Here is a 23,490-nt window from a genome sequence, read left to right as displayed (position 1 = left end):
TAGAGGGCATGCTCTGCCAAGCCAAACAGCTTCAATCCAGAAATGTGTCTTATGTGTTTAATCTCCAGGGTGAGAATGTAGGCTCCCTGAGAGCAAGGGACCATGCTTCAAATTTCTTTGTAGCCTGTACAGCGCCCAGGATGGTAGCAAATATGTTATGGGTACCCAGTACTCGGAGGGGAGGGTGAAAACGGACAAGTTGTGATTATAACAGTCAAGCACGTGGTCTCAATTTTCTCCATTATCTTGCATGGAAAACGCTTTGGAGTGATCATGGCTTCTCTTTCTGTTTGCCCCCTACCTATACACATCAGCAAGAACCAGCGAGTGGTTCTAAGTGACATCTGTTGGATCATCCCTTTCCAATCCATGCTCTCTCTCTACTTCCCATCACCCCTTGCTATTTCCCTCCCAACTTTTCCCTCCTGGTTTATTTCTCAAACAAGCACTCCCCGTCTTCCCCCCCCCCCCCCCCCGCCCCGCTCGCTTGTCTATCTTACCCTAGTTTGGAAATGCTGCAAACCACTGAGCCTTCTGCTATTGGCTGGGCCCAACTGTCAGTCTTCCGGAATAAGGCATCCTCATTGGCCAAGCCGGAGGCGGGTCCCAGGAGCTGGATATAAAATACGGGGCGGGCATCGCGGAGCCGCTTTGACAGGACAGGTCGGAAAGGGATAACGGGAGTGAAAGCGCTCCGAAGCTGGGGTGCTGAGTGCCCAGCCGCGGGGGTCTGTCTGCATTCCTTCCGCTTGTGTGTTCAGCCTCGCGCGCCCCTCTCTTGGACAGCCCGGTGAGACAGCTGCCGACGGCCAGGGGCTCCCTGAGACAACCGCCGCCCCTGCTAGCCCCTTCACCTGCGGGTGCAGCTCCCCCAACGAGCCCGGTCCTGCCGCCATGAGCGAGGTGAGCCCGCTCGCTGGGGGACGCCCCCCGACCCTGCCCTGCCCCGGGGAGGGAGGAGAAGTGAAGGCGGGGGCGGGGGGCGTTGCTGCGGGAGGGGTACCCTGAAGGGGACGCGCTGTGGGGTTACCCGTGGAGGGGGGAGCACGGAACCCTGAAGCAGCCCCCCCACCTGCCCACCTCGAGGAAGCCCAGAGCTGTGAGGAAAAGGGTGACTGACCCCTTGTGTCACTGGGATGCGAGCTTACTGCCAAGAGCGGGCAGGAGCTTTAGGGGTGATTGGAATGCTGTGGGGTGGGTGGGGGGATGGATTAGAGCTCAGAGTGGCAGCCTTACTACCCACCCCTCCCTGCCTCGAATCCCCTCAAGATTCTCCCACTCTGCAGCTCTGGCTGCCTGGTTCCTGGGGTTATTCCTGGGCGCCCCAGGTACATTCCTTCCCCCTCCAATCTAAGGATTCATCCTTCCTTTATTATTTATGCACTTTTCTGACAACCCTTCTCCCTCCTCCCTTCCTCCTTCTTCCTTTCCCTACCCTTCCCTCGGCTCAGGAGACTTTTCCTTCTTTAGGAAAGAAAATGGTGGGGGCAGCCCTCTGCTGGGGGCAAACTGGAGTCTAGGGAAAAGCTATTTTATCATCTTCCATAGTATACCTTGGTGGGTAGTTTCCATAGTCTCATATTCGAGGGCCTATGGGGGGGGGGGGGGAGTGGATTGAGGGTGGATAAGTACCTTTAAGTAGTATACATCCCTCCCTCTGCATTGTTAGTCAAGCTGTATGGCTGCCAGGGGAAACCTCATTGGAAATGAGGGTGGCCAGTCTCAACACAGTCATCTTATGGCATTCTGGTCTCAGACTGTATCCATGGGGGAGGACAGAGGACTGACTTTGAGGAATGTCCCCCAGTTGTCTGCTTGTGCTAACTTGCTAACAGTTCCAGATCCAGAAACCAGCGTTCTCTTGCTAAAGTATAGCTGTCTTGGGTAGTGACAGCTCCAGCTTGCTTCCTGATACTGTTTTCTTCTCAGGGTATAGTTCTTCCTCTGTCGCCTTAGTGCCTTGAGATTGTCAGGAAGATCTGTAGAATTGTTTTCTGGGCATGAGTTAACCCCAACTTCTCAACTTGGTGCCAGAGCCTTCAGTTTCTCTTTTCTATTTTAGAGATATTGGAAGGGGGCAGGGGAGAGGAATAGTGCAAATATTCCCAAGGTCACCTGTTTAGAAATAGGGCCTTGGAGTTCTGATTTCCAATTGAAGGCTTGGGCTGCAGAATTGCTCTACTCCCTCTTGCTGGGGGATGCCATCCAGGGTGCTAATTAGTTCCAACCACAAAGTTTTCTTTGGTTGCTATGCCCACTAAGTTTATCTTAATAAATTCAGTTAGTCTAGGGGCCACCAGATGAATGGAAATGGCTCCAGCCCCTCAGCTGATTGCAACCATGACCAAAGGGAGCCTTTCAGAGAGGGAACAGGAAATGGACCACAGCTAACTACTTCCTTTACCCCCAGCTTTGTTACTTAGAACTAATGTGAGAGCTGAGGTGACCTTAACATTTACCTGGTCCAACCCTCCTTCCCCCTTCTGTATTTGGCAGATGAGGAAAATGAGTCCCAGAAAGATGAAATCACTTTCCCAGAGTCACCACAGCTAAAAAGAAAATGGCAAATCTAGGCCTTGAACCCTGGCTTTCTGACTTCCATTACATCATGCTTCCACCTTTAATGTGGATGCAAAGATTTTCTTCTTTCTCCCTCCACTGAGGTCTAGGGTTGATCCCTCCTGGCTGTTTCTAAATTTGAAAGTTTGCAACTCAAGCTATCCCTGGGAGTCTAAGCTCTAAGAACTGTGGCTGCATGGAGCTGATGGGGTTAGCCTCTTCTGTTGTGGAGAGGGCACTGCTCCTCTGTGGGACACTGCTGTAGGAGATGGTGTTCGCTGTAGGGTTTTGATCAGAGAAAAACAATTTCACTGGAAGGAAAAACAATTTGAGGTCTTAAGGGTATATAGATCTTGGGGGGGGGGGTGCCCTGATTCAGTAGCTGAGTTTGATCTCAATCTGGTGGGTAGTGGAGTGGTTGGGGGTAGAATCTCACGATAGAGGATTAGCCATCATTGTGTTCAGCGCTGCTGGGTGCTCCCAGTCTGTCAGAATGAACTGGGTCTAAATAACAATTTAGCTATTGAAACTGTCCTTCTTAACACTGAACTGAGCCTAGCCCTAGCGATGGATATTTATAAAAATCAAACTGCAAAAATGAGCCACCTGGGTGTATACAGGGACCAGCTGACTCTGGAACCGTTCCCCAAGGGGTCCCTGCTTCCCAGGGGGCTCAGGCCCAGCCTGTTTTCTTCCTCTCGTTAAGATTGTTGTGAAAATCGGAAGTGCTGATTGAAGGTCCGAAGCTCCAGGGAGACTCCGAAGTGCCTCAGTCTTTTTAGCCCATCCTTCCAGGCAGAAGTGCCCAGCTTGGGGAAGCCCTGGGTACCCTGCATCTTACGCAAGCTTTGCCTCCTCCGCTTGTCCCTTTCCTTACTCCAGATAAGCTGCCGGAAAGGGGAAGGTTTGGAATTCCCTTAGGAGATCCCCATTTCACCTGGAGAACCACTGCCTGGGGGAATCCCCTTGGGCTTTACTGAGCTGAAGCTAGAGGGGCTAAGGGTTAGGGGGCGAAGATCCAGTGGGGACAGCAGTCTGCTTCATTTTGGTTTTCCTGGCTCTTATCATCCAGTACTGCAGCAATGGATTTACCTTTGAGGGTGTTCGTGTCTGCATGCGCATAAAGAGCTGCTAGAGACTAGCTTATGTACATTTACAGCTTCAAGTAGGGTTGGGTGGCTGTGTGGGCCGGCTGGGTCTAGGGGGTCTGGTTTAGTAGCAGGAGAGGGAACTCAGTATATCTTGTATAGTTTTATATAGCTTCTGTTTCAGGAAGAGGTAGGGATGGTGTTTACCCGAGGACCCTGGTTCCTTTCTGTTACCCCACTGTCATGCAGTGAATCTGGTTGCTTGAAGGATAATGTCCTCCTCTTCTTACTCTGCTGCATTCCTGACCTGATGGAAGTCCCTCACTGGTGCAGTCCCTCACTCTAGTAGGTTTTCTATTGAAATGGGGCATATGGGTGTCTAGGTGGCTACTCAGATGGGTCTATCCTGCATTGCCGCTTGGCAAGGGCTGGAGTGGTTGGTAATTTACTGACAGCATTCTGGGCGCATTCAGAAACACTCTCTTCTTTACCACGTTACTATTTCCCTTGGGCATGGAGTATATCCCACTTGGAGCACATGCTGTTATCTTGGCACATCTGGGCATATATGTCAGCATCTGGTTCCTCTCCTCCTCCTCTTACTCTGCTGCATTCCTGTCCTGACAGAAGCGTAGCTGCAGTCCCTAGTCCAGTAGACTTTCTGTGGGCATATGGGTGTCTAGGTTACTACTCAGATGAATCAGAGCAACCTTCCCCATAACAGAATTTCTGTCAAGGTAGCGCAATTCTGTTGTGACCTCTCCAAACCAGTAGGCTGGAAACCTGGTAGGGACCTTGAATGACCCTGTGTTTCTTAGTAAATACTTGTTAATTGATTTTTCTCCCTCTAATTGGCAGTTCCACCCTTGTTATGGAATTCTTACATAAAACACAAGAGCTGCTTATCATTAGAATACTTACATATATGAGGTAATCCAACGTTCTCTACTTGTGAATAGATAAGGAGAGAAAATGAAGCCTAGCTAGGTATTAAGTTATGCAACCTATTAGAAGATTCCACACTAAGGACCTGAAGAACCTGGTTCAGCACTGTTTCTTGAGATCAGTGTGATAGGTGGTGTGATAGGCTGCTCCTCTGGTCCAGGAGAAATGGAGAATCCTATGGTCATATGGCCTAAAAAGAGGTCTCTTCTCTTTTCAGCAAGAACAGCAGTCCGTGGACTCTTGGAATTGGAGTGGGTGTGAGGGAGTCTGTACTGAGGCTCTTATGGGGAAAGCAATCACATTTCAGATGGCCAATCAGGGGCCAAAATTGATGAATCTTGCACTTGTAGCCAAGGGTGAGCTCTGGGTATTTACTAGTGTAGTTAGGGGTATTGGAATTTGGGGGGAATGTAGTAAAAAAAAGGTGAGTCAGAGAGGAGATTGTTTCCTCTGTCACTATTCATGTCCATTGGGAGAAGCAGGTGCAAGATTATCCTGGAACGTAGAAATATAGCTGTGTTCTGTCTTGAGAAAATCCCAATTAAAATCGGAACTAAAAGAGCATAAATTAGGAAGTCATTTTATTTTGTAAGTGATGTGCCATGGGGTTCTTTTAAATCATTTGTTTCACCAGTGCATTTTAACTGAATTGATTTGCATACATTTTTTTTTCAGGAAAATACTCTTTTATGTCCTTCACTGAAGTCTTACTTTCATGCTCCCTAGTGACCCTGGGTTCTTGAAGGCCATATCAGTGAAGTATAAGCTCTGGCAGCTCGTGCCAAGATGGAAAGGCTCTGAGTTCATGCCTGGCAATGAAATGTAGGTTTCTCATCCAAGGACCCATCTAGCTAAGAGATGAGAGACTTATTGCCAGAAAGTTGGCCACCAGGTGATACATTTTTTTGCAGCCCCCCCCCCACCAGCACTTCATGAAGTGCTTCTAAGGTATTGATGGTTATCTACTAAGGTGTTGATGGAACTCCCACACTGACAAAATCATGGATCTTTTGGAGTAACTATTATGTACAATTAAGTACTAAACACAGAGGCTGACTTAAAAATTAGGCCATATATAAAGAAGGGGAAAGAAGTTTATCATGGGTCAAAATGTGACAAGAGAAATTGGTGGGGGCAGGGACGCAGTTTAAATTCATCTCTGTCCATTTTCTAATACAAGGCATGTAGTCACTTTAGTGATAGGCCATGCTGGTTGACAGATGCAACGCAGGTGTGGAGGTAGTTAACTGGGAGAAAGGGTTTTCATGTCTATTTGTATTACAGTGATTTCTATAACAATGCTTACCACATGTGGGTGTGAGGATCAAATAGGATAATAGATATGAAAATGCCTTTTCCATTTTAAAGCACTAAATAAATGCAAGATGGTTATTATTACCGGCACTACTACCACCACCACCTTAGCCCCTGGAGCTTATTGGGAACAGCTTCTACTACTGCATTGCAGAGAAGATTGATAGTACGAATTTCTTAAGACATCGTTAGCCACTCTTGGACTTGAGCAACTGTTAGGTTCACCGATTGTTGGGGATAGGACTGGTGGCTCAGGTTTGGGTATTTAGTTCTTGACCCAAAGGTATATTATTTCCAAGTTCACAAAAGCCTTAGGAGGAGAAATGTGAGAGGAAGAGAGAAAAGAGAATCTGTTGAGCTGGTTGATGATAATAAGCAAAGACCCAGAGATCACCAAGCCCTAAGTATGTAGTTTCCAGCATCCATGCTTCTGTCCTACTTAAACTGAGAGGATTTTACCTATTCCCCAGGGGAGGTAAATAAGAGTCTTCCCCTTTCCCTTAGATGCCTATGAAACCTAGAGCTTAAAGAAATCTTAAATCACTTTCTCTACAATGCCTAGGGTTAGGTTCTCCTGTTTGGTTTTCCTAAGGGCTGGGCAGGAGCATTTGTAAGCAAACCATTAGAAAGTCATGTGGATGCCACATTTCTGTTTCCCACCAGGGTGACTCCAGAGGTGATGCCCACCTAGGTTTCTTGGCCCTCTGTCTAGTGAAAGGAGATATCAGGACTGCTTATGCCCACTTACCACCATTGTCCATGACACCTTTCTCCTCCCACACTAACCCCCTCCTGCTGTGTGCTTGCTTGTTAGGCTGTGAGGGGATTAATACGTTTATTTTGAGTCATTAACGCCACGGGTGGGATGCACACTGAAGATTATAGTAATAAATGGTGCCTTGGCACTACTCTTCCCCCCAGTGTGAGGTGAAGGCACAGCCCTAAGCTGTGTGCAGTGTGCCGCAAATAACCACTCATTAAACTGGTGCAGCCCAAGCTGGTGGAAATGGGGCTGGGGCTGTTGACTCACTGCATTCGGTGGGCTGGCTTGGTCAGCCAGTTCTGAGTTTGGCTCTGGGTGAGAGTGGGGGGGGTTGGTTGTCCTGCTATTCCAGGATTTAGGGAGAGAGATTGCTGGATGGGCGACCTGGGTTGGCTAGAAATCAAGATTATGAAGTCTTCCTTCTCTGTTCTTGAAGGGACCTGGGAAATATGGTTTCTGGCATTCTTTGAGGGGTTTGTGATGAATAAGGATGAGGGATACCTGAGTTCTTTTTCTGACTATTATTATCTCAAGGGGTGACCTTGAGCGAGTATTTCTTGTTCTAGCTGTGTGAGGGCTGCAGCTGGATCCTATTCTGAAGTGAATGTAGTTCCAGCAATCTCTCCAAAACAGAAGCATGGAAGAGCCTGCCAAGGGCACTTGGGAGTCACAGAAAACTTTCTCTCCTTTGGCAGTGCCCTGTAATTGACAGCAGGACACTGATCACAGCCAGGGAGGGGCTAGTATTGGGCCTGAAGCCCCACCTTGCCCCATGAGCTTGGAACCTAGGCCCATTAACTCTATGTCCTCCTCTAGTCCTTGTACTTTTAGGTTGGGGAGTTTACCAAATCTTGGTCTTTTTGAAAGAAGCTCCTTTTAGGATTCCCTGCCACTGATGTGCAGACGCATGCTCATGTTAATGAGCACTGGGTTTGGTATCATGTGCATGTAGTTATGTGTGCATTCAGGCTGTGTTTGTGTACAGCCATATTGAGGATGCAGCATGCAGCTACCTAGGCGGAAGAGGTCAGTCTTTGTTCCTGATGGCTGGTGCCCAGGACATCCCGCTGATTTTTCTTTAAGGGGGCCTGCGAGAGGGGAACCATGGAGTGAACGGTGCGGTTCACCCCTCCCGAGATGAGTTCCAACGTGCTGTTTGGAGCAGAGAGGGTGACACTATCTTGCCTGTTCTGGTGGCAGTGGTTGCTGTGGCAACACCATTAAAAATGAAAGGGAGACGAAGGAGGAAGACAGGGAGGGGCTTGAGGAAGGGGCGGGCTGAGCCTGAGCCTAGGAGCTGACATCCAGGGTTATCCACAGCAACGAGAAAACCACCCACAAGCTTCTCGTGCCTTGGATTTCCCTAGAGCTGTGACCTGCGTCCTCTTGAGGAAAGGTGTGAAGGCAAGGGTGTGGGGCTTTGCCTAAACCCCTAGCTTTCCAGGTGCCTCTACCCAACCAGGAGAAATATCCCATTCCCACACTGTGTGACATGGCTTCTACACTAACAACGTCCTCACTAAATAACATAAACTCCAGGATGGCCGAATCCTGACTTCTGTTCTGGTCCTACAGGCTTCATCCCCAAATCTCTACCTCCTCCACAAAGTGCTGTGCTGTCTTGGGCAAGGAGAACCACCAGCAGGCCCCACATTCCCCTGTCACAGCAGAATCGTCATTTTTTTCTTGAATCCTGACACTCGAGCTGGCTTGCAGGATACATACTTTGGGTTGGATCCAAGAAGTTCCAGAAAGGCATGTAAGCCTGAAGGCTTGCTGTAGGGGGCATGCCCCCTGCCTGAGACTGTTATACTTCCCTGCCCTGGAGAGTTGAACCATTCTGGAGATTTTCCAGTTAAAAAACCCAGGGTGGAGATGATTTGGAACTTTTGAATATCGGTGACATCCCAGGGATCATAATTTCTAGGACTGGTACGTACTAGAAGAGACCTCTCTGGGTATTCCTGTAGTGCAAAAGAGGTCACCTGGTCTCCAACTCCCAATTCAGAAGTTCTGGAGGTTCTCTCCTACCATTTGGCTTAAGTTGGGGATACTCTATGGCAACTTGGGCCCTTTGACCACAGGCACCCTACTAGCTTGTCCTCATCTGGCAGTTCACCAAATTGTTAGAGTGCCCCAGTTACATGTGGATTTAGAACCTACTTAAGTGAATAAGGAAAGAGACTAGAAAACAGTGTTCACCCTTCTTTTGGTTTTCTTCCCTTTTCAAGGTTGTACATAAAGGTGACGGGAACCTCTCTTTTGGTTCTCCTTCTCCCTGTCCTACCAGCTTGAGAGCTGAGAACCGAATGAGATGTCCCAGTTCCATGTCAGACACTCAACTCAGGTGGGCTGAGTGAGGAGATAGGGGTAAACTGGCTTTGGACTTTCTAGGAATTAACACCTCCTTCCACATGAGAAGCTAGGATACTTTTATAAACTGACACTTATGTTGCTAAGAAGATACAAAGGGAACACATGTGTGGCCATTTTCAATTACTGGGAGGTAGGGAAGAAAGAGGGGCATCCAAGTTTGGTGAAAGCAGGAACTGGGGTGGGGACAGGGCTGGGGGCTGGGTGAGGTTGTTGCCTTTTTTTTTTTGTCCCTGTGTGAAACATCCTGAATCAGGGTATTTGGATAGGTTAGCAGAGACAGCACCTGAGACAGTAGGCCAGCCCCTTCCCTTCCTTTGCCCTTGTTTGGATACATTCTCATCTGAGAGTCCATGCAAGCAAAGGAAATAAAGTGTGCCCGCAGGGAATTGGCAGCTAGAGCTTGGCTGATGGAATGGAACATGGTAGCATGCTAGGCCCTGAGTTGAGGAAGACAGGAAGGCAGGGAGCCTAGGAGAGGAGACATGGGCTCCATTGGGAGATGGCAGGCAGGAACTGATGGCTCTCCAGGGTGGAGGTTCTGTTGCTAATAAGTAAGTAGGTGTGGGGAGAGGTGGGGAGAAAGGATGGTGAATGAATAGCGTTTGGTACTCTGTGGGCAGGGAGGCTCTTCTTAATCAAGCTTTGGGCTTACTGCCTACTAGGTAACACTTTCACTGCTGTGAAACCTTGGGGTGGAAGGCTGGGAGTGAGGAGGTAAGCAAGAGATTAAACTGAAAGGGAAAACAGCTCAAGAGGTCAGGGCCCTGGGCAGCACTGAGAGATGAGAGACTTGTTAGATGGGCTATGAGAACCAGAGCTTGAGTGAGGATCCAAACAGAACTTCAAGTAAGGGGTTAGAGTATCATAGAACTGAGGGTGTAGGCTTTGGTTGGGACCCATTCCCAGATCTTCAGCTTTTTGCACTGGCCCTGACCAGATAGACCTCTCTAATGTGTATGTTGCTAATTTGCTCCCAGTGGGATATAGAGGAAAAACTGAGCTATGGAACAGGCTTTGGTAATAACTGTTTAGCTCTTTGATGGCAAGGGGGGGTGGTGGAGACAAAATCCCTGGGAACTTTCTTTCCAACTCAGGGCTTTGCCCTTCCTTGTGGTAGGAGTATTTAATCAAGTTGTGGAGTTTGACAACCCCCACCCCCCAACACACACACACACACACACACACACACACACACACACACACTTAGGGGTTGTGGGATGCTTCTCTGTATTTTCCTCTTAGTTTTCTGTGCCTGAGAAGAGAATGTCCCAACTATTAGCTATTATTATTGTTTCTGGCTACAGGACAGCTTGGTATTAGGGATTGAAAGAGATGAGGCAAATCTTGGGGGGTTTGGGAAGAAAATTTGTGACCTCTCTATGGCTAGAATAGTAGGGAATTAGGCATAGACTGTAGGAAATAAATACTTAGGCCATTACCCTAGTGGCTCTGTCACTTGTGTGTGTGTGGTATACTTAAGAGGTGTGGGGCCTCTAGCAATCCTGTAGAAGTCCTTTTGTGTCTACTTCATTTTGTTTGGCTATAGAGAAGTGGACAAATAGATGCTATGTATATGTCCTACCAACCTGCTATAGTTGAGAGGTGAACGTGGTCAGAGGATGAGGCAATCTGTCCCATTATTTTAATAGGAACCCCAAATAGAGAAGGAAAAAGCAGCAAGAGGAAAAAGTGTATACTCAGTGCAGGTCCTGACATACTACAAGATAGGTAGAGTAACAGTATAAGAAGAGAGAGAGAGAGAGAGAGAGAGAGAGAGAGAGTGTGTGTGTGTGTGTGTGTGTGTGTGTGTATGTATATGTGTGGGTCTGTGTGTGTGTGTGTGTGTGTGTGTTGGGGAGGGGCAGGGTTGGGGTTTAAGGCCTTATTCCCTTGGGGTAGCTAAACATCCCATCATCTTAGCTCCACTGGATGTTGGGAGAGGAGAAAGGGAAGAGAGCGTTGTTTATCTTAGGTGAATATTCTGGGCTTTTGGAAAATGGAGGTTAGGTGCCAGGGGGAGGCCTGGGTAGCTGTAGGGTTGCTAGTGAAGGGCCAAGTACCAGAAAGAGGGTGGGAGTTGGCAGCTCCTGACCCCCAAAAAACCTAACAAAAACAAATAAAAAACACAAAGAACTAAATTGAGAAAAAGAGTGGCTATTCTGAGAGCTAAGTGCTGGGGGGTGGGGAGAGGGAGAGGAAGCAAGGGAGAGAGATTAGGCAGAAAGAACCATAGGAGCTTTGGAGTTATTTGGATCCAGCAGGAGGCGCTACAGGGACTAGGAGGAGTCCAGACATCTTCTCTGGGGAAGGGGAGGACTGTGAAATGTTCTTCCCCACCACAGCCCCCCCAGCAGAGCCCCTGACTATCTGCTTTTTAGACTGTAGTTCTTTACAATTTAAGCCAAATTGGAGCTGGGAGTCCCTGTGAGGCCAGACGGCTGTTGAGCTGTGGCTTCATTCCAGAGGCAATAATCTCAGGAGAGAGTCAGGCACGGAGGGGAGGAGGAGAGAAGGAGGGGTCCTATATAGCTCAGTCCTGACATACATCCATGTTTAGAGAACCTCCAAGGACAACCGATAGGAAGTGAAGGAAGAGAAAGCAATGAAAGTGGGCCACGTTGCAATGAGGTCCTTCCCGGGCCTCCGGGTGGGGTTCAGGTTATTGTCACGAGTCGGAGCTGGGGTGAGAGAAGGGAGTGGCGGTGCTGGGAGGATTATGGGGAGCAGGCTCAGCAGCAGATAATTGGATGATGGCTGAAGCAAGGATCAGGGCTGGGGGATTTACTGGCAACAGGGAAAATGGCATATGAAGAGTCAGCACATAGGAATTTTCTCTTCTTCCTTCCCTCCTTCTGCTCATCTCGGGGTGCTTGGTGGCTCTGTCCCTGTTGCCCCTTTACCTTATGCATGTCAGACTCTCGCTGTGTGCGCAGCCCCTAGCACTGGCGGGATGCCAGAGTGGGAAGCATTGCCAGAGCCTGGCTATTGTTAGCCTTCTGGATTGGTGATACATGAAAACAATTTGCTTCAAGGGATGAATAAAGGACCCAGAGTGAGGAGGGCAGACAGAAGAATTGCTGGACGCAGACGTGGAGGACCAGTGTTCAAATCCTAATCCAGCTATTCACCTCTCTGGGACTTATTTTCCTGGCTGTAAAATAAGAGGGTTAAAAAAAAAAAACAACTTCAAACGCCCCTTCCCTCTCTAAATCTATGATACTCCCATGAAATTTTGACTGCTTCCTTAGGGGATAGTCCCACGTATACATTCACCTGGTTTGTTTCCCCTTTAGAGAAGGAAAGAAAGAAATCCCTCGGGCCCCAAAGATCACAGTATAGAAAGCGGGGGCTACCATGGAGGATTTTTGAGTTGGGAGGGCCCCTGAACCATTCTTGGGGAGAGTGTCGGGGGTGGAGGGAAGGAATGAAGGCTTGAACTCCTGCCACAGTGTCTTTAGGTTGTGGTGTGTGCAGGTGAATTAACTTTCTGATGTGAGAGGTGGAGAAGAGGATCACAGAAGGGACCTCAGAAATCACCGAGTCTAAGCCCCATCTTTTGACAGATATTAGCGACTCAAGCCTAGAAATGTTAAATGGCTGGCTTAAGATGTCACAGTTAGGAAGCAGAGCCAGAAGGCAAGCTCAAGTCCTCTGACTCCAGATTCTTCGAGGAAAGGCTTCAAAGCCAGGAAGACTTGGGTTCAAGTTCCAACTTTGACACCAACTGACTGCATAACCTATGACCCTAGGCTAATCACCTAACTTCTTTAATTGGGTACATTATATGCAACACTGCACATCCACAGGCTACCCCCTATTCTAAAAAAGGATGGAGGTGTGTTTCTCATTACTTCTGAGGGCTGGGGTGGGGCAAGATTGGTTGTTATAACTGCATAATATTTATCTTTGTTTTATTGTTGTTTTTGTGTACATGGTTGTAGTTAGTAAGTGGCCAAAAGATATGAATAAACAAAAGAAGAATTACAAACTGTTAACCATATGAAAAACTGTTCTAAATGATTAATTAGAGAAATGTCAAATTAATACAGTTCTGAATTTTGACTTTGCTAACACCAAATTGGCACAGTTGAAATGAGATGGAAACAGTCAATGCTGGAGAGAAGACATACAAATACACTGTTGAAATGGTCCATTCTGGGAAACAATTTGGAATTATACATTATATGTATATGAATATGTTCATATCCTTTGATCCAGAAATCCCACTGTTGGGCATATGCTTCAAAGAGGCCAAGGACAGAAAGGGTTCATCTACACTCCAGTGTTTCTAACAGCTCTTTTTGTGGTAGCACACAGCTACCTAGAAATAAAGTAGATGCTCATTGATAGAGGAATGGCCAAACATCCTCATTTTATAGAGGAGAAATCTGAATTCCAGGGAGGTCAAGTGATTTGTCCTTAATCACTGAACAAATAGCAAAGTCAGCATTCAAATACATAGCTTGCTCTTTTTTTTTCTTTTAACAAACAGCCACTAGTTTATTTTAAAAGTTTTTCTGTTAAAAAGTGTAATTTTGCTAAATTTTATTTCCTTTTTTTGTAGAAGAAATTTAAAAAAAAGATAAAAACACTAAACTATGCACGTGATGTGACCAGATCCTCTTGAAAGTATTCCTCTTAATAGAAACTCTTTGTTTCTGAGTCTTGGTATGACTATTACCACACCTGCTTAGAATTTTCTTTTGAGTTCTTGTGACTATTATTAAGGCTTTGTTGAACGAAGTTAACGTTAACACACTGTCCAAAGTACCACAACAATGTCTGAAAGGAGACAACACTGGAGAGTTCTGTGTTATAATTCTTTTTCTAAACCCAGGACTCTTGTCCTTGATTCTTTTTTTTTTTTTTTTTTTTTTTTTTGCTTAAACCCAGGATTCTTGAGGCCATCTGTAGCAGAGGAAGGAGAGTTAGAAAGGATTGTGGGTTAAGAGCAGGCTGCTTCTCACCTGCACTTGTGCATTCTTTTCTAAGGGGCATTTTGATTCTTGTTTTTGTTTGTTTTTTCCTCAGCTCAGTACCAACGAGTCTCCAAAAGCCAACCAGGCATCCAGTCCAGAAGAAAAGGGTGAGTAGGATTGGACTGAGCAGTTTGTAGAGCAGTGGTATCAAAAGAATGTATATTGTTAGTGTAGAAACTCCTGCAGACAGCTGGGCACAGCATCCTAGGATACGTTAGGATTGGATTTGGCTACACCAGTGAATCACTGGTCTGTACCAAATGTGAGCAGGGCTTTGGATGAGCGAAAAGGCCAGAGCGACTACTCTTAAATTTTCTTTCTCAAGCTGTGTTCCCAAGGCCCAAAGGAGGAAACTTCTTTACCTATTAACTTTGAACACTCATTTTGGGATTAAATCAGGGAAGGAGCCAAAACTGTAGAGAGGAATAGATTGTTGAACTCCTGCCTCATCCATCAGTGCAGGAACTTAAAGGGAGGAGTCAGAAGACAAGGATGGTGCTTTTGGCCTTGTAGAAAGTAAGAGTCTGTAATGCCTGAAGCCCTTTGTCTTGAGGGTAGAGAGGCTCCTCCAGGAACTACAGACAATCTCCAATCCAAATACTTTGTTTAAATTCGTAAAGTAGTATCACTCAGGAAACTCTAGGCCTGGGAGGGGTAGGGAACCCTGGGGCCCAGGAAAATAGGGGATTTTAATGATCTGTTGGTTTCTGGAAGGGAAAAGGAAATGGCACTGGTAAACTCACCCAACGGTCCTCCTTACTGTCCGCAGAGAAAACGGATGCCAAGAAGGGTGAGGAAGAAGAAATTGATATTGATCTGACTGCACCCGAGACAGAGAAAGCCGCACTTGCCATTCAGGGCAAGTTCCGCCGGTTCCAGAAAAGGAAAAAAGATCCCAGCTCCTGAGCCACCAGCCTGAACCTTTGTCCTAGTTCCCCTTTCCCCTTGCACCCTTTTTCCATAGACCCTGATTCTTCTGTATTCTTCTGTTCCTATTTTCTCCACCCTGTCCCTGAGGCAGTATCAACCCTCAGAATTGCCTCTGCCTCAGCCATCAGGGTGGCATAGCTATAAGGGACTAGGGGAAGTAAAAGAATCCAGTTAACAGCCACTTAGACCTAAGAGTGAGCCAATCTCCACCCGGAGATAGTGATCCCCCTGCTTGGTGTCTAGGCCTTACATCAGAGATTAGGGGTGGCTCTGTTGGGAAACGACAGCCTGGAGGCTGAGTAATGGACCCACCCCACCTCCCGCCTCCGCAGGGATTGTCACCGTCAACCCAGCAGAAGAGATTGACATTGATTTGATGGCACCTGAGACAGAGAGAGAGCTGCAATTGCCATCCAGGACAGGTTTCGGAGCTACCAGAAAAAAAAAAAAAAAGAATTCCTCCTAAGCTGCCAGCCCTGCCTTTGTCTATTAGCACTTCCTCTACAGACCCTGAGCCCACGCATCCTGGTTTCTCTCTCCTGCTAACCTATCTGTGAGGAATAATCGTAAACCCTTGTAAGGTCCCCTGTCCCCATCATCATAGTAGCAAAGGTCGAAGGAACCCTAGGAAGCCGGTCTCTTCTGTGTGAATAGTGCTTCGTGGCAAGGTCTCGTGCCAGGGACCAGCGGCGGCTCACTGGGAGGCAGGGCAGGAGATGATAGACCCTTGGGCAGTTGAAGCAGAGCCAGGGCTTCAGAGAAGGGTGTTTGGGGGAGAGGAGGACACTTTTCCTTTCTATCACATGCTAAGCTTAGAATGTAGGTATCGTGGATCATCTTACAGCTCTCTGTGTCCCTATTCTCAGTTTCCCCTTATGAGCTGAGCCACAGCAGGGACTGGAGCCTCTCGTTTCCACATCCCCACTTCAAACTCTAAGAGCTTCTCACATTAGTGCATGCCGGGTAGATTAGAATTTCAGGGGAGGAACACTGGGAGTAGTAGAGGCAAAGAATTTTCTCCCATTTCCCACTACCTCTCCCACCTTTCCATTCTTCTAAGGCCAGGAAAATGAGAAGGGAGTTCAAGCAGCTCAAAGTTGAGGTGCAGGCAGGAAAACTGGGACTGGGACGGACTGAGGGTATAAGGATGTTGAGAGGCAGGAATGAAAGAGAAGCAATGAAGGCTTCCTGAAGCCTGGAGGTAATGCCCAGGTGAGTGCCCTCCTTGAAAACTACCCCTGGGCTCTGACTAGCCTCCCTGCCGATATGCCCTCCCGATAGCAGTGTCTTCACCTCTCCCCCAATCTCCACCTGCCCCACTGTGGAGGCAGGGCAGAAATGAACAGCCCTTCTCCCAAGGTTTTAGCATGTTCAATAAAAACCTCAAGTGAGTTTGTTTCTGTCTCTACTTTATCTGGGGGTAGAGTATGGAATTTGGGCCACGATGGCCACAGGGTGGCCGTGGGTGGAGTGTGGCCATCTGCGTGGAATCCAGGTGAGTGGTTTCCCATTGCTGTATCCCAAATGTGGATTCTGGCAGGAAGGCAAAATTGCTTCATTAGTTTTCAATGAGACCCTAATTCTCCTGTAAATCTCCTCCTACCTCTGCCATCCCACCCACCAACCTTGTCCTCACCTTGATTAACCTCTCAAGTTTCTTTGTCTGCTACTGTCACCTCCCCCGCCAGGCACCTGCTTTGCTCTCCCATGCCCTTCCCTCCCTCCTCTGAGCTCAGAAGTTAGTGCATACTCCTGTCTGAGAACAGACCTCAAATGAATTGTCCCCTACTCCTCCTCCCTTGTTATTTTAAATTGAAGGGGGAATGACATTACCAGGGGGTCAGAGGCAAAGGGAAGTCACACTGCAAATTTATTAGGACTCTATATAACAAAATTATAATAGACTGCAATTCAGCTTATAGTTGCTGCTTGATGATACACAGTGTGAAAAATCCAAAGCCCTGTTTAGCGAACCCTGCTTCAGGGAAGCCTGGCTCAGAGACAAGCTGATCATTCCATTCTCCTGATCTGTGATAGGCGTGAGTGGTCCTGGCTACTGTGATTAGCCTGTGTGTTAGAGATTGGCTTCTTTCCCTAGACTAGGCCTGGTCCTCCCGGGATTGAGTCCAATCAGCACCCTTTATTGGGTCCTCAATTAGGGGCTAGGGAAGCCCCACATCCTAGCATGTAGACACTGTAGGGACACATGGCAAATAGGAATGGAGAGAGAGGAGAGGTCCTACAGTCCACACCCAAAAGTTTACCTATATATCCTAGTACTGTAACTGCAAGATAACACCAGGATTCAGGACCAGCTAATGACTGATTCCTTCAGGTGCTGCCAGGGAAGAAAAGGCGGTAACAGATTTTGGGGAGCTCTGCTCTATGTCTCTTCTTTGTGTGCCATTGAAAGCACCATATTTGTTGTAGGCAGCTCAAACTCTATTTGAGATTTGGAGGGCACAGTGATAAAGAGAGTACCACTTGCTCCTGGCATTCTAGACAGAAGGATAAAAGACATGTCCTTGACATACCTGCCCCCCTTCCTATTTGCCTTATGGTCATTTCAGTGCCCCCTTCAATTATTCCCTGTCATGTCTGAAGTATGGGTAAAGCCTACTGCTGACACTTTAGGCCAGGCAGAAGACAGACACTAGTTGCTGATGTGACTCTTTGGGCTTTGAAGTGAAGATAGTATCCCTGTTGTTGTTGTAGGTTATTTTTGTCACCGTGGCATCTTCTGTTTCTGGTTCAGCTGATAAGAGATGGAGGCTGGAGGCTGGTTATTCCTACACGTCCCATTCAGGCACTGAAATAAAAGTGATGCTTACTGATTCCTGGAGGTATCCTTCCACAAGCACTATTGCCTGGAGGATGTTTGCTTGTTTGTTCTTTTTTTTTTTTTCTTTTGGCTAGGCAATGGGGTTAAGTGAGTTGTCCAGGGTCACACAGCTAGTAAGTGTCAAGTGTCTGAGGCCAGATTTGAACTCAGGTCCTCCTGACTTTAGGGCTGGTGCTCTAACCACTGTGAAACCTCGCTGCTTTTTTTTTTTTTTTTTTTTTGGCAAGGCAATTGAGGTTAAGTGAGTTGCCCAGAGTCATACAGAAGCTTGTTTGTTCTTTACCTCACTGCTCAGGAACATGCTGCTAGAGTTATCTGTCCTAGGGATCATTTTCAGTTCTTGGAAACCCATAAGTGTTGGTCCTTACCTTGTTCCTTTTTGTCAAGAGGGGCAAAGGTGGCTGCTGAAGTTTGTTTTTTTTCTTCATTTTCAATGGTTGCTCCTGCTGTTGGCCAAGGAGGCTTTCCACCTTTCCTTCAATCACTGGTAGCTCCTGCTGTCGGACTCAAGGCTATGACTCCTTTCTCTGCCCCACTGGTAGCTCCTGCTGTGAGTCCTGTGGCCTTGGGGGATCATCTTCCGGGTTCTCAGGTTCCAGGTGGTGGGTTTATCAAGAACTGTTAGATACTCAACACAATGGTGCTCTCCCAGGTAGGAGACTTGGCAGAAGAGACAGGTCTGCCATATGTGGAAACAGCATTGGCATTCATTTGGATTCTTGGATGAAAACAGCATCACATACTCACACAAAAACTGCGGTTGCCCCTTCAGGTGCTCTCAAGGTACACAGATGGCAACGTCACAGTCGTGACATGTACGAGGAGGGGCTGAGGCACAAGGCTATCATTTGTGCCGTGTGTATGGGCCCAAAGTCTGTTTCAGCTGGCAAAAATCTAAAAGCAGTCAAAGTTGGTGGTTGTGAAGGGTAGTTTTACAAGCAAAGGCACGGGGTGAGGGCAGTAGAGACAGGTGTATGGATATCCTCCTGATGGAGCATGCTTATTCTTGGTCACATTGGAGGGGGGTCAATGAAATCATGTCCACAGGTATAACAAGCATAAAGGGATCCTGAGCATGCAGCCATTCGTATCTTTGCATGGTGCTGTAGTTATTGGATTCATGATTACAGGGAAGACAACGGAACATGTAGGGTGGCTTGCTGGGACTCCGTTTTTTGGGCCGATTTGATCTTCTTTCTACAGTCTGCTGAAGAGGATTATCTTTCTCTTGGCCCCCACCTTGCTATAAAGCTACTTTCTTCCTCTTCTTCTACCTCCTGGGACTCTATCTCTACTGCTTCTGCCACTGGCACCCAACAGTTTCTTGGGCATTCTCTATGGAGGTGGCCACTTCTGTTCCTCTCTTGGTCTTTTTTCTTGGTCCTTCAAGCCTTTCTCTAATGTGCGTTCTTTCTGAGGCCTCTTCTGGGACTGCCCTCTATGGAATGCCCTCTATGCCCTCTATGCCTCCTCCTGACCACTATCCCCTTCCTCCTCCGGCTAGTCCTCAGCTGATCCACTTTCTGATCAGTTGGCTTCATCTTCTCCTCATCCTCATTACCAAATCTGTAGCACATAGGTTATCTCCTACTCCAGAAATGAAAGATTTGAGGATGGCAGGGGCCAGGCTCCAGTTTTCTGAAGCAAGAGGAATCAGACTTTGCTGGATGGAGCCAGAGTAATGCCTTTTGCTTGTTTTGTTGCTGGAGCGGTCACTATAAAAGTAGAGGAAGATTCTCAGTGTGCCAAATAGACAGCCAAACAGAGCCTCCCTCACTATATCCCTAGGCTCCCTGGACTATGGGTCCCTATCCCTCTCTTGGAGTGACTAGTCTCTTTCCCAGCCGCAAGGCATTCTTACCAGTACCAAGGACCCACATGACTCAAAGCCTCTCCCATTCTTCCTTAGCTTGGGTGATGATAGAGACTTGAGGTAGATGAGCTGCTAACAGATACAGCGTCCGGGGTCCCAGTCATTTGCTCCAGTGCCATGACATCACTGATCTACCCTACTTGCGTACCACTCTTTTGACACTTATCAGAGCTGGACCGGGATCCACAATTATTAGCTGAGTCCAAGGTCTAACTAATTCAGCCTTCGGTTGCCTTCAGGGAGTGGGTACAATTATTGGAAGTACAACCAATTTGGCTCTCATTTATTCACTGAACAAGAATTAAGTGCCTACTGTGAATGTACAAGGTTATTCTACTAGTTCTTTTTTTCTTTTCTTTTCTTTTGCAGCAATAGGGTTGAGTGACTTACTCAGGGTGACCTAGCTAGTGTCTGAGGTTGGATTTGAACTCAAGTCCTCCTGACTCCCGGCCAGTGCTCTATCCACTGTGCCACCTGGCTGCCCCTGTTCTACTGTTCTAAGGATACAAAGACAAAAACAAAAGTTCCCACCCTTTTGAGTTGGCATTCTACAGAGGAAATACAACATAGATGCCCTCTGCTTCTCCTCCAGCTCTCTCATTGATCAAACTCTGCCATTGTTCCTGGAAGAGATGTGTCTCTTATGGCCCCTCTCCCAGACCAAAGTGCCCCTTTCCAGACACCATTCTCCTATTAGAATATAAGCTTCTGGAGGTCAGGAATTGTCTTTGCTCTTGGTTTGTATCCCTAGTACTTAGCAGCTCTTGGCATATAGTACTTAAGAAAATGATTTTTCATTATTTTATCCATAGCAAGTGCATACAGTGTATATGCAAAGTAATTTCAAGTGGGAGAAAGTGCTAATAGGGAATCCAGAAAGGTCTGCCTGGTCTGTGGAAGGGTAGGTGGTAGGTTGTGGAACTGTCCGAAGCCCAGCTGGGAACCTGACTGAGGATTCTTGACAGGTCTTAAGGAAGATGAATTAAAACCCTGGAATAAAGGAATATAAGCGGTTGAAGCCCTGATGGGGGGGGTGGGCTCACCTCAGTCCCTGTCTCCCCAGAGCCTCTGCCCTGCTTGGATTTTCACACCCCTAACCATTATAAAGTTATCTGAAATGAGGAAATGGGTCTAGGAATGAGAATCCCAGTGTCTGGTCTCTATGGTTCAGTGGGTGAGGGCAAGGCCCAGCTCCCTCTGTGTGTGTGTGCTGGGACAGTGATGGGATGGATGGGTGGGAGGAGAAGTGTCACTATGGGGCTGGATGAGAAACGGGTCCATAAGCCAAAGGATAGTTATATACCAGCTGAGCTATCTGGACAAAGGGTAATGGAACTGAGGGAAGTGGAGGGGCTTCAGAGCCAAGTTACTCTGGGGGAGATTAAGTTCTCTCCCCTTTTCTAAATTCCCACTTCCCTCCACTATACTCCTATGACTTTCCTTACTACAGAATCTTCCCCTTACTCCTAACCTCGCTTCCCCAAGTCTGGATCTTTCGGAGACAGGGTTAGACTTGGAACCTTGTCACATTAGGGCACTAGCTCCTAGAGAAAAGGGGTTAAGTCTATTTATCTTTGGGTGACCCATCCAAGCCTGCTCAATTCCAGGCAAAATGGGAGGAAGGGTCTCGTTAGGGTGCTTAGTTCTTACACCAGGGTGAAAATCTGCTCAAAAGGAGGGTTTGCCAAGTGTTTTGGGACAATCTGCCCAGTTGTCCTGCTAGCTCTAGAAAGAAGCTCTCTGGTTAGAATCAAAGGCAGTAATAGCCACAGTAAGAGAAGGCTCAGAGTCAGGAAAAAAGAAATCAGAGACCCAAAGGGATGGCAAAAGGGACAAAGCCCTGAAGGTTCAGTTCTCACTTAAGACTTTGTCTCCATGACTATCTCTCTAATACCATCTTTATCCCTATCATTATTTTCTGCACCAGCACACAGTCTCTAAGTCTTCCAGCTGTGCCCTAAGTTTCTCATCCTCAAATGTGTGCCCCAGATAGTTGTCCATGCCCCTGAGCTCAAAGGTGAGCCACTTCGAACTTATTTCTAGCTCTTTGTGTGATGGAGGAAGAAACATATGGGATTAAATTAAAGAAAGAAACTTAACCAAGATGAGAATGGGGACCATAATCAGGGGTAGAGCTGAATATTTGGTGCCCAATGGCAAAGACTGGTGGGGGCATAACTGGTACTTCCCTTACCACCACCCTTTCCCGTGTTGGAGACTGTTTAGGGCATCACATAGAGCAAACTGAAATAGAAACAGGAGCCACTAAACAGTAGCTAAGGACCCTGGCAGGCCATGTTGACTTGGAAAACCACATATTAACATTATATATGTTCTATTGTATTTTTATCTATTTTGTTAAATATTTCCTAATTATATTTTAATCTGGTTGGGTTGGCACTCAGGAATGTTGAGGGCCACAGACACTTGTGATGTAAAAGACCTAATTTCCAGAGCCAAAGGAACCTACTCCTACGGCCTCCTGTTGCCAGCTTTTCCTTTGTTTGATTTTGTGAGGTCTGAGGAAGGAAAAATTCTTTACTGATTCAGAGGCTCAGGGAAGGTTTTCTGGAGGAGATGGAATTTGAATTGATCTCTCAAGGATTAGTGGGAATTCAAAAGAACTCCTTGAAGGAGTAGGAAATTCCAAGAATAGGGAACAATATGAACAAAAGCACAGGACAGAAGAGACCTGGTTCAAAACCTATTTCTCCCACTTACTAGTTATGTGACTATTGGTAAGTCATGATCTCTCTGACCCTTAGTTTCCTCATCTATTAAATAGAAACAATTAAAAAAAAAACTGGAGTAGGACACGACTAGAAATGACCAAACAACAAACGTACTTACTTTGCTTGGTGGTTGTGAGGCTTAAATGAGAACAGAAAGTTGTTTTGCAAACATCAAAGCATTGTATTAATGTTGGCTACCCTGTAGAATGTACCGATGATTTCTCCTCAACGTCTCCTTCCCATTTGCCTACAAGAGCAATAATAACTAGCATGTATATAGCACTTTACAAATATTAGGTACTATTATTACTCCCACTTTATAGATAAGGAAACTAAGGAAAATAGAGATTAAGTGATTTTTACTACACAGTTAGTAGGTATCTGAGGCCAAATTTGAATTCAGATTTCTCTGACTTTAGGACCAGCACTCTGTCCATTATGCCACCTATGTCTGACCTCTTTTCATCCTTATACACTCCCTTCTTTATATTATACTTCTCTGTCTCTATGCTGTATCTCCTACCCCTGGCAGAATGTAAACTCCTTAAAGTCAAGGAACATTTCATTTCTGTATTTGTAGTCTCTGGCTGGGTACAGGTGTGTTGTATTTAGTAGGTCCTTAACATGTGATTGCTGAATTGAATTGATTCATTATATCACAGAATCAAATAATATTTTAAGGTTGGAAGAACCCCTTGACAACATATCCTAAAAGTTGTCATTTCTGTCTCTCCAACATCTCTTCCATCCAACCCCTTCTCTCTACCCATTCTACCACCATTTTAGTTCAGGTCCTTGTCACCTCTCACCTGGACCATTGTAAGGACTTCCTAATTGGTCTCCCCATACCAGCCTGTCCTTCAGATAATTGCTAAAGTTTGTCTCTCCTCTACTCAATAAACTCCAGTGTCTCTCTATTACCTCTAGAATAGAATATAAACTCCAGATTTTAAAGCTCTTCACAACTTGGTCTCACTCTATCTTTCCAGCCCTATTATGCATTACTTGTCATCTTGCACTCTATGGTCCAACTAAATTCATCTTCTTGATGTTTCTCATATACTACAGTCTCTGAGTCTTTAAAATGAC

At 46.7% G+C, this 23,490-nt stretch overlaps 1 protein-coding gene across 1 annotated transcript; it reads left to right on the top strand.

Annotated features, from left to right (window-relative positions):
• Positions 1-664: 664 nt before the first annotated feature.
• On the top strand, positions 665-16,345 carry PCP4L1 (Purkinje cell protein 4 like 1). Its single transcript, XM_027854863.1, has 3 exons — positions 665-903; positions 14,077-14,131; positions 14,794-16,345. The coding sequence occupies exons 1-3, from the start codon at positions 895-897 to the stop codon at positions 14,928-14,930; spliced, it is 201 nt and encodes a 66-aa protein (XP_027710664.1). The 5' UTR covers positions 665-894; the 3' UTR covers positions 14,931-16,345.
• Positions 16,346-23,490: the final 7,145 nt, after the last annotated feature.

The sequence above is a fragment of the Vombatus ursinus genome, unplaced genomic scaffold (assembly GCF_900497805.2).
Source record: "Vombatus ursinus unplaced genomic scaffold, bare-nosed wombat genome assembly UNPS02010639.1, whole genome shotgun sequence".
NCBI lineage: Eukaryota > Metazoa > Chordata > Mammalia > Diprotodontia > Vombatidae > Vombatus > Vombatus ursinus.
The sequence above is the reverse complement of the archived record's forward strand: the minus strand, read 5'-3'. Positions and strand labels throughout refer to the sequence as shown.

Coding starts and splice junctions, on each gene's coding strand:
- PCP4L1 (XM_027854863.1), top strand. Junction 14,132..14,793: donor ATCCAGTCCAGAAGAAAAGG/GTGAGTAGGATT, acceptor TACTGTCCGCAG/AGAAAACGGATGCCAAGAAG.